This window comes from Colias croceus, chromosome 2, assembly GCF_905220415.1.
Source record: "Colias croceus chromosome 2, ilColCroc2.1".
NCBI classification, from domain to species: Eukaryota; Metazoa; Arthropoda; class Insecta; order Lepidoptera; family Pieridae; genus Colias; species Colias croceus.
In genome coordinates, this window is record NC_059538.1 from 1,329,804 (window position 1) to 1,340,837 (window position 11,034).

The 11,034-nt window shown below is 34.6% G+C and overlaps 3 protein-coding genes across 4 annotated transcripts; 1 reads left to right on the top strand and 2 right to left on the bottom strand.

The window, feature by feature from the left end:
• Positions 1-1,164: 1,164 nt before the first annotated feature.
• On the top strand, positions 1,165-3,553 carry LOC123702945 (glycine--tRNA ligase). The gene has a single exon (XM_045650808.1). It carries the CDS (start codon positions 1,237-1,239, stop codon positions 3,436-3,438), a length of 2,202 nt encoding a protein of 733 aa, XP_045506764.1. The 5' UTR covers positions 1,165-1,236; the 3' UTR covers positions 3,439-3,553.
• A 1,064-nt stretch (positions 3,554-4,617) lies between these two features.
• LOC123702978 (pre-mRNA-splicing factor 38B) lies at positions 4,618-7,352 on the bottom strand. Of its 2 annotated transcripts, XM_045650855.1 has the most exons (7): positions 7,206-7,352; positions 7,007-7,135; positions 6,747-6,871; positions 6,487-6,622; positions 5,948-6,161; positions 5,083-5,226; positions 4,618-4,883 (listed from the first exon to the last, which is right to left on the bottom strand). In XM_045650855.1, exons 1-7 carry the CDS (start codon positions 7,219-7,221, stop codon positions 4,682-4,684), a joined length of 966 nt encoding a protein of 321 aa, XP_045506811.1. In that variant the 5' UTR covers positions 7,222-7,352; the 3' UTR covers positions 4,618-4,681. The 2 variants fall into 2 exon arrangements, with proteins under 2 accessions (XP_045506811.1, XP_045506810.1); XM_045650854.1 differs by having other exon boundaries at positions 7,007-7,340.
• A 2,376-nt stretch (positions 7,353-9,728) lies between these two features.
• Positions 9,729-10,865, bottom strand: LOC123702896 (ubiquitin-like protein 5). The gene is made up of 3 exons (XM_045650746.1): positions 10,756-10,865; positions 10,495-10,675; positions 9,729-9,966 (listed from the first exon to the last, which is right to left on the bottom strand). The coding sequence occupies exons 2-3, from the start codon at positions 10,670-10,672 to the stop codon at positions 9,923-9,925; spliced, it is 222 nt and encodes a 73-aa protein (XP_045506702.1). The 5' UTR covers positions 10,673-10,675; positions 10,756-10,865; the 3' UTR covers positions 9,729-9,922.
• Positions 10,866-11,034: the final 169 nt, after the last annotated feature.

An 11,034-nucleotide genomic window follows, 5' to 3' on the forward strand; every position in this document is an offset into this window, starting at 1 on the left:
GTGTTCTACATTTTCATCATAATATTGTTATTACAATATATTCTCTTCGCTATCCATAAAAACTCGTCATCATGGTTACCGTACTTGTTAAATCTGTTTATTGAAAACTTGTTGAAAAATGATAAAGTATTAGGGAAATAACAAATTTAACATGACTGCTTACTAAAATGATGCTAAATTAGACAATTTTTGCCATTGAAATGATTCTAAACAGGTAAATGCAGGAGTATTGAGGAATATTGTAAATAACGTAAATATACACTTGCCTGTGAAATTCTATGCCAGAATTTGGTGTCCAAACACTTCTGCAATTTTGTACAATACAATGCATTCTTTATATTCGGAAAATATTCATTAAATAAGCAACAATATTAACTTAAATATTCGAAGCGACGCAATTTTTTTGACACACATGCCATATTGACAAAGTGAGAGTTGCTACAATTTTATTATGGTGACTACCCATAATCAGGGAGTATCGCTTTTTAATAATTGGTTCAGATACTTAGTTTATTTAGCATAAATAATAATTGTCTCATCCAACAATGCTTCTGAATGACGTTGTTGGCAATTTATCAACAAACTCATGTACAAAAACTAACCTTTTGCACAGAATATTACAGCATACATAGTAGCCTTGGGAAAACTTCGTATTAACAGTGGCAATACCAAGTTAGGTGTGAAAGTGATAAAAAACATGAACTGGGCAATATTTTCTTGTTACACGTCAATGTTCATACCGAAATCTCCAGTGTATTAGATATAAGCTTCTTGATTAAAACTATCCCCATCACGCTTTATCTCACTATCATTTAGGCAGTGATTTACAGAAAGAACGAGATAGCAAAAATAGGGTTACCCTCCTAATGTTTATATTATTGAGTTGGTTACGTGTTTGAAACATTTGCTTTTTATTTAAGTAACGTACATAAATACAAAAAATGCATTGCATTATTTGTGGCATTATTCAATACATTTTTAAGTTAACATTCATAATATTCAAATACTTTTAAATATTCTAAAAATAAATTCACATAGAATAGCGAACGCGACCAACCTGTTTTGACATTAACCTGCAGCATTGTCAGATGTCATTCTCTTGGAAATTTCATCAAATCGTCATCAAATTGCATGATGTTCGGCAACCACGTTACTTAGACGTTACTCAATACTGGAGTGTTTGATCACCGGTATTGCTTACCATATGTAACGAAAGCATTTAGTATTTATTGTTAAATGAAAAATATATTAAGTTTAGTTTATAACTGTAGTGTACTTAGTAAACGTCTCCAACAAGTTTATACTCAAATCAGACTTTCACACAGTGCTCCAAACTGGGGAAGCAATAAGTTACATCGAAAGATAAAAATACCGAATCCTTTACGAGAAATAATAATGGCAGATCCTAAAATTGAAGAAATTCTTGCGCCCCTTCGGGCTAGTGTTAAAGAACAAGGTGATTTAGTGCGAAAACTCAAAGAAGAAAAGGCACCAGAATTAGATGTTAAAAAAGCTGTTGCTGAATTAAAGGCACGAAAGAAGGTACTGGAGGATAAGGAATTAGCTCTTGCGCCCGCTGAAGAGATGTTTGATCGCGCTAAAATGGAAGATTTGATTAAACGCAGGTTCTTTTATGATCAATCGTTTGCTATTTACGGTGGTATTACTGGTCAATTTGACTTCGGACCAATGGGATGCGCTCTCAAAAGCAACATGATTCAGCTTTGGAGAAAATACTTCATCCTTCAAGAACAAATGTTGGAAGTTGACTGCTCAATTTTAACTCCTGAGCCAGTACTAAAGGCCTCTGGTCATGTGGAAAGATTTGCTGATCTGATGACAAAGGATGTCAAGAGTGGAGAATGCTTTCGATTGGACCACTTAATAAAAGCTCATTTGGAAAAAATTAAAAGTGAAAAGAACACTAAAGCTGAGCTGAAAGCAGAAATTGAGGATATTTTAGTAAAACTTGATGGTATGACAGCAGATGAGATGTCTGCCTTAATGAAGAGATTTGATATGAAATCTCCAGTAAGTGGCAATGACTTGACACCTCCCATTGAGTTTAATCTTATGTTTAACACCCAAATAGGCCCATCTGGTTTGGTTAAAGGCTTCTTAAGACCTGAAACTGCACAAGGTATCTTTGTGAACTTCAAACGGCTACTAGAATTCAATCAGGGCAGGCTTCCCTTTGCTGCAGCACAAATTGGAAACTCATTCAGAAATGAAATATCACCACGTTCTGGTCTTTTGAGAGTGAGGGAGTTTACTATGTGTGAAATTGAACACTTTTGTGATACTAAGGAACATCCCAAGTTTGATTCCATAAAGGATACTCAAATGTTGTTGTACTCAGCAAACAATCAAGAGCAAGGTAAAGCAGCTGAAATCATGACGATTGGTGATGCTGTCTCTAAAGGCATTGTCAACAATGAGACTCTGGGCTACTTCATGGCCAGAATTCATTTATACATGCTAGCAGTTGGTATTGAACCAAAGAAACTCAGGTTCAGACAGCACATGGGCAATGAAATGGCTCATTATGCTTGTGACTGCTGGGATGCTGAGTGCCTGTCTAGCTATGGTTGGATTGAGTGTGTGGGTTGTGCTGACAGATCAGCATATGATTTAACCCAACATACAAAAGCAACTGGCATAAGACTAGCTGCTGAGAAAAAGTTACCAGCTCCCAAGCAAATTGAAGTGGTTGAGGCAGTTGCTAACAAAGCAGCTATTGGCAAGCAGTTCAAAAAAGATGCCAAAGCCATTAATGATGCCTTGTCAACTCTGGATGCTGCAGCTCTAGAACAACTGCAGGATAAATTGGAGAATGAAAAAGAATACACTCTGGTCACATCAAATGGTGATTTCAAATTGACCCCAGAATTGGTGAGTGTAAAGAAGACACAAAAAACTGTCCATGTTGAGGAAATCATTCCCAGTGTGATTGAACCTTCATTTGGTATTGGAAGAATCTTGTACTGCATTTTAGAGCACAACTTTAAGATGAGAGATGGTGATGAACAGAGAACATACTTCTCATTGCCACCTTCAGTTGCACCTATGAAGTGTGCTGTCTTGCCTTTGAGTGGAAATGCTGAATTTCAATCATTTGTCAGAGAATTGTCTCAAGAATTGACTATGGTGGATGTCTCCCACAAGGTGGATGATTCTTCTGGTTCCATTGGAAGGAGATATGCCAGAACAGATGAGCTGGGTGTACCCTATGCCATTACAGTTGATTTTGATACTCTAAAAGAGCCTCATTCTGTAACATTGAGAGAAAGAGATGGCATGGGACAAGTTAGGTTATTGTTATCTGAAGTACCTTCTGTTGTGAGGGACTTATCGAATAGTAAAATCTCATGGGCTGAAGTGGAGGCAAAATATCCGAAATTTGAGCAACAAGAAACAGTTAAAGGTGCTGCTGCATAAGAATTTCGTTTTTGTTTGATCAAGGCTTAGAAAATGCAATATCAATCGACTCGCTATTTATTTCTGTTAGCTATAAGCTTATACATTTGAATTATGAATAAAAGTTTTAACAAAATGTGTTGTTTTATTAATTTTTTAGTATGATAGATTAAAATGATTATAATTTGTAAAATGCAATTTTGGCTCAGATTAAAAACACAAAAGATGATATTATAGTATAGATATGTCATACACTTAACTTCTAATTTCGGAAACGGAAACAGAAATCTGTTCATGATGAATAATTTATTGAATGCTTTCTTGACTAAAAAAGAAAAGGAAAATCATTGCTACAATTATTTTGCCAATCTTGTAAGTACGGCCATTTATGGGTGAATTTAATCTCGTACATACAGTGCGGCAAAGCTATTACCTATTTCATACTTTAAAAGTTGATTATCCAACTAATATAAAAAATGCGAAAGTACGTATTTTTGTTACTCCTTCACGCTAAATCTGCTGAACTGATTTTTATGAATTTCAATTCATTTGGCACACACAGAGGGTAGCTCGGATTAACAAATAGGATAGTTTTTATCTCAAAAATCCCACGGGAACGGAAACTATGCGGTTTTTCCTTTGACTGCGAGGGCGAAAAGCTAGTACAACCATATTAGGATAGAAAAGAGCACAATTTTTAAAAATAATTACGACAAAGAACATGCGAATTCATTGTGAAATGCGCGCTAGTGTGATACTAAGAAAAAAAATGCGTGCATGTACTAGTGTACACACGTAAGAAGTGAAACTTCTTTATGACCTTATTTTTCGCGCGAGTCGAGATACTAGGGACCATTTGTTGCGAACACTAAAGGGTGCGCATAAAGCAAAATTACCAATCTTCTATTAGATGATTCATGTAATATTTTATCGAGTCAATTTTAATATTTTATGTTTTTGATCAAACAGAATCGTTGAACATAATATCATCTAGTTGGTATATATTTTATTTTTTAGATTTGGTCCTGAATATTACACGACGTAGGTATCATCTAACCAAAATACTCTCCCTTGAACCAAAATACTCTCGCAAGCGTACCAAACGCTTTATCTGGACGCAAGATCGCGCGTGATTCACACGACATAATCGTGACGAATTATTCGCCGTATCTGGAAAAGCTCAAAATAAAACCCACCACAAAACATTATATCTATTTAATTGTCAATTACACAGCATAAACAAAACTGAGGTATGTATTATTTATTATCTATAGCGGCGGTCCCTGGAACGGGAGCGGTGCCGCGGACGGTCACGTGACCGCTCGCGGTGCCGGTCCCTCGAGCGCGATTTCTCGCGGTATCTGTCCCTCGTGTCACGGTCACGGTCACGGCGGTCGCGGTCACGGTCACGGTCCTTGTCCCTTTGGTCTCTGTCGTCGCGTCTGTTCCCTCTGTCTTTTGCGTACCTGAAGCATAAAATAATTGCCAAATACATTTTTTATAAAACTACCTTCAATTTTTTGCAAACAGAATTCAAACTGAGGTACGAAAATATTCAATTATAAATCGCTAAATAAGAAACAATATTTATGAGTTGTGACTAAACACAACTCAAAAATTGCAAAAACAAAAATAACTACCTACTAATTAGTAAATTAAAATTACCTGTCACCATCCCCATAATCTCGTTTGTCCCTATCGTCGTGTTCCCGCCGCTCGTTGTCAACGCGCCCCGGGTTGTAGTTACTCGCATTCCCCGCTCTGTAGTTGTTCTGTTGCGACGTCGACTGTCTGTTATGTTCTGCTAGCCTGGTACATAAATGGCAATATTATTGATTTAAGCTATAAATATTTAAAAGCGAAATTGATAAAAAAATAGTTTTTTTTTAATAATGTATAAGGGTCAACTCACAAGGAACGAGTCGCGGCGCCGCGGGCTCGAGTTTCTCAGGCGATAATAAGTTTTATAGTAATGACAATAAAGTAAAAATTCATATGACACGGAAACTGCGCTCCGCTTCGCTGCCCTTCGCCGCTCTTTCGGTGTGAGTTGACCCTTAATCTCGAGTGAGTTGTGTTTAGTTGATATGTTTTCAAAATTTTTTTATTTTGAATTAGTAAAACTACAAACACTACTTAAATATTTCAATACAGTACCTGGTGATATAACAAATCCATGAGAGTGCATTGTAAAAACTTGTGACTTAAAAGTGCATTACCTAAATAAGAAGCTGTAACAACATGTATTTCGCAAAATGCTGTGCATCAAAAATATAATTCATGAACCAATAGTGCCGTCTAAAAGTTTGGTCAACAAAGTTATCCAATTTTTTTATTTCAATTCAAATTGTATTCATTAAAGGGCTTATACAACAACAACAAGCTTATACAAGTAATCATTATAAAATTGGTATGGATTACACTCATTTTCAACAATTTTTTTCTCTTTATGTGTTTCCTTTCCAATATGTGTTATAACCTGTGTCATATTATAAACAAAAAACCCTTCACACAAAAATGATCAACTTACTTTTGTTCAATCTGTTTCTGAATAGGTACAGGGATCCTCGGAAACAATGTGCTGAACCAATCCAGCTTGATCAGCATCTGTCGCACCAGAGCACCGATGGTTGTGTTCCCTCCACCTCCCGCTCGAGGATCCACCTCCTCATCATCGTCCAGATAGTGCACATACCAGTCAAACAGGTCTGCCGGTGGTTGTGTGTAGCGGACATACATAAAACCTGGACATTTGAGATACAATAATTAGTGACCAATGATTTGATGGTTAATTCACCTATAGAAAATAGGCAGTTGAGTTTTTTAGTGATGATTCTTTGTTAATGATGAATAATGACAGAAACTTATGAAAAAAATACAATATTAACTTTCTGATCATAAAAATTATACATAGAATTGTAAAGCATATTTTAGAGTTGGTGTACAGGGAAAACAGAGAACTTTTTTCAACAACACAAATTATTATGAGTGCAAAATAGAAAAACCTTTAGAAAGTAGGAGCAATATAAAAAGCAACACACATTAAACAAATGTACATGTCATACCTACCGAGAGCTCTAATGTATGGTGAATCTGTGTGTTGCAGTAGTCCATTCACCTGTTTGCGAGTCAGTCTTAATGTATACAGCTTGTACAGCAGGCAGAATGCTGTTGATACAATGCCACCTGCACCCACCCCCCGAACCTAAAAACGAGAACAACCTTAGTTATACAAACTTCAAATTACTATTCAGCACTAAGAGAAAACTATACATGAAACATAATAAATTCAATAGTAAAGTGAATGTTTTCTTCATTAACATACTCACGCCGCCACACATGCCAGTTTGGCCAGCAGTCTTGCGGCTGCCGCGCTCCCAAGGCTCCAGGTGCTTCACCTGGTAATAAATCTCGTCAACTACTTCATGATATGTCTTCAGCTTAAATAGGTGCACTGTGAACAAAAGAAGCAATATCATACATCTGTGTTAAATGTAAAGACAGCATCTTGTAAATGAAACAAACCAAAAACGAAAATAGACGCCAATGCTATCGAAACTCCTCTGCGTTGTTTTGTTTGCTTACCTACCTTTGAAGTAGCTAGAACCTTGGATATTTGCTAATATTAAAGGGTTCAGATTCATAGTTTGCTCATTACCCCATATCGGTAAAATGTTATGTTGTTTGCTTGTTTTAGCTGGCTTTTGCTGATTGTATTCTGTAATTTTAAGGCGCATCATTAGATAAATCAGTCGAATATAATCAATCCTTCTACGACAAACACATACCTTCCGATTCCGACATAATTAATGTATCTACTTATACTTATCATAAAAGTGATGTTAAAAAGTTGAGCAGCACTCTTTAATATAATTTGCCTCCAAAAAAGCTTTTAAAACATATTTACGTAGAGCACGCAACCAACAAAACGCAACAAAATGATTTGTCAATTGACAGTTTGACACGAAAATTGACAATAGAATGTTGCATAGATAATATAGAATTGCCCACAGATAAAAAAAGACGGGTTGCACTCGGAGTGCCGGCAGAAGTGAAAACTTGATTATTAACGTTCAGCATGTTTGATATTTTGGAATGGTATCCGTCTTACGCATGGAATATAAGGGCTAAAAAAAAACATCCGTCTTACGCTTTTTCGATCAGGCCACGTGTCCTGACGCGAGTTTAACATTTTATACCCAACGCCGCTAAAGAAGTTTTCACTTCAAAAACATCGCGCTAAAACTTTTGTATTTTTCGTATTATAGCCCAAACACAGAACAGTAAAAACAAACTATTTTTACTGTTCTGTGAGCCCAAAGGCTATTATTGTATAATTAATTCATTTTAACCCCTTATTGCATGAATTATTAAGGAGATGAAATAAAAATTATTTTTTTGTAAAAAAGTGTTTATTAGACCTTACATTATGAGATCAAATTGAGAAAAAAAATTATTTACTTATATTATAGAAAATATATAACGGCGCCATATATGGACTCGTATGCAGTGTTTGTTGTATTTTTTCTGTCATATATGGCTTCGTATGCAATTAGAAAAAAGTAACTAATTAATAAAATAAAAACATATTCCGGATTAATTTCACACACACGGTTGCTAAGCCCCAAACTAAACTTAAGCTTGTATCCTGAATGCTTATTCAACTGATATGCTACATATACTTTACATAAATCCTATCCTACTTATATTATAAATTCGAAAGTTTGTGAGGGTGGATGTATGTGTATGTGTTTGTTTGTTACTGTTTCACGCGCATACTACTGAACCGACTTCTATGAAATTTAGCACACATAATATAGAGGGTAACTTGGACTAACACATAGGATAGGTTTTATCCCGAAAATCCCACGGGAACGGGAACTATGCGGGGTTTTCTTTGAAAACGCGGGCGAGGCCGCGGGCGAAATGTTAGTACTTTATATGGATACCTAAATAACACCCAGAATCACAGCCAACTTATACTTCGTGAAATTGCTTAAAACAATTACGTTTGTCATTATAACATAAAAACACGTTATATTTTTCACATAGCGTGAAGGAACGAAATTGGAACAATATAGGCATAGCTGACGGGCGTTCTTCTTCCAAATTCGGTAATGACTAATCCCATCAGACCGTACAGAATCAAAGTGAAAATCTAGATGTCCTGCAGGAGTTTTTCGTAGCTTTTTTGCGGTAATTGGCGAGTCAGAAATACTGAGGAGACTCCAGAGATGCCGATGTTTCTAAGTTTTTGAGAGACGACCACGTCTTTTGGTAATAAGAGCTTTCCCTGACTTTCGCATTTGCTCTGAAACGGCTAATTAAAAATCATACAGTGGCATATAGCATGAGTCTGTATTTATTGATGATGATATAATATTTACATGCTTAGCATAGTGAGATAAAAGTGTCTAGGATCGATACTGGAACAATCAGTGAAAGTATCCTTGAATGCTGTGCTTGAATGCATACCCAGCCACATATGACATAATATATTTTGGACGGAATGCATACGAAGCCAAATATGACAGATTTGGAAAAGTACAAAAACATGATTAAAGCAAAAAAAACAACCTAACCAAATGTTTTACCTTATTTTAGAAAGACTAAAGAATGAAGAAGTATTTTTTTTCATGGCTTTACTCACCTTTTTGATATTGAAATCTTAATTTAAAAATCACGGTTTTTTCCGCGCACCCAAACCGTCGCACGCGCTAGACTAAATCTATAATATATCTGATGGATAATATTTACACTGTATAAATTAATTACATTCCAATTCTCGATGAAATGCTGTTTAAGATGTAAGGTAGTTTTTTTAGATATTGTTTATAGTTAGCCTATAAAAAATTCATAAACTTCGTCGTCCATATATGGCTCTGTATGCGGTAAGGGGTTAAGAGCTTATAAGATAACAATTTATCATAGTTGGTTTAATACCAACTAGAACTGTGGTAAATTGTTATATTTTTTGTCGCCAAACTAAGGTTTCAAAATTGGTATAATAAAACAAAGAACTAGTTTATTACATTTTATTATAAATTAAAAAAATCCACTGAAATGCTGATTTGAGGTTTATACTTAAAAGTTTTTTAAAAAACAATGAACATGAATAATTACTGCTAAATTTCATCTATATATATAAAAATCAATGCCACTTTTCGTTGTAATTCCATAACTCGAGAACGGCTGAACCGATTTCGATAATTCTTTTTTTATTATATTCCTTGAAGTACGAGGATGGTTCTTATGTAGAGAAAACGTTAATATGTACCACGGGCGAAGCCGGGGCGGACCGCTAGTATATTATACAATCAAGTATTGTGATTAGCCAAAAGGTTAAATTTACATGTTGTTATTTAATTTGCTCTATATTCTTTTAATGAGCAAATTTGTATCCATTATGATAAGTAAACTTATTATTTTTATGTGTACATTTTATTTCTACCCATATTATAGTAAACTTATTACAGATTATCATTTATTACCTAAAATATTTTTCTTATTGATAGTACAGCTCCAAGTTCATCCCATCGTGAATTTCATCTGAATATGATGCTGAGGAAATTATTTAAACATAACTGAAAGCTAATTAGTGTTGAAAAATTAAATTTACTAGTCATACCTATGAAATATAATGATAAAAAGACTGTTAAAAAAAGCAAGTAGTGCAACAGCATTGATTTTTAAAAGAATTTCTTTTTCTTGTAAGTTTTAACTACCTCTATTATCTTAAGAACCACAGGACAGTTCTTTAGCATAATTATTATGATATAATGTGCAAAATTAAAATGTAAAGCTGACATGATTTTAGAGCAACTTTATATTTACTTGCTGGCTTTTTTCTGTAGAAATTGCTTTCAGAACAAATCTTATGTTATGATGTTTATGATCATCCAAAAGCATTTCTAGGAGCAGTCTAATAAGTAAATAAAGATTTGAGTTTTCAATTGACTTGATGGAATTACGTTTTAATAGCTTTTATTAATAGAAGCAAGACTTTCAACTGTTGTAATTGATGTAATGTATGTAAGAATGATGCAGCTTCGTATCTTCGAATTTATAAAAGGATACAATCAGATAGTTTGATGTGATCTTTGAACACGGTGTACCATTTCTTTAAGACGATTTTGTCGTATCGTGTTCCAGTTTGTGCTGCTATTAACTTCTTGAGATCGCCAACAGTATCATCAGGATTACATTTAACACGAACTTTCTTTCCCAGACGATCATTGCAGGTTACTTCTAGCATTTTCTGAAAATTAAGGGAAACATACTGAAAACTTTTTTTATTTCAAGAGTAAACTTTAAAGTTAGGATGTATTTATTACGTACCTGTTAATATATGTATTAAATAAGCTTAAATTTAGTAGGAAATCAAGATAATTCACACGACAAACCTACACAAAAATAACAAATTCTTCTGTGTCAACTGTCAGTGTGTCAGAAATCAAATACATTGTTTGACATATTATGTCTAATGTCACCATGTCAGTAAAATAAAAAGGTACCTAAATATATCGTCGAGTTTACTTACAAAATTTAGTTATCCACAAATCTGATAAATTTCAATGGATGTGTTTTAACCAAGAAGCTTATATCTAATACACTGGA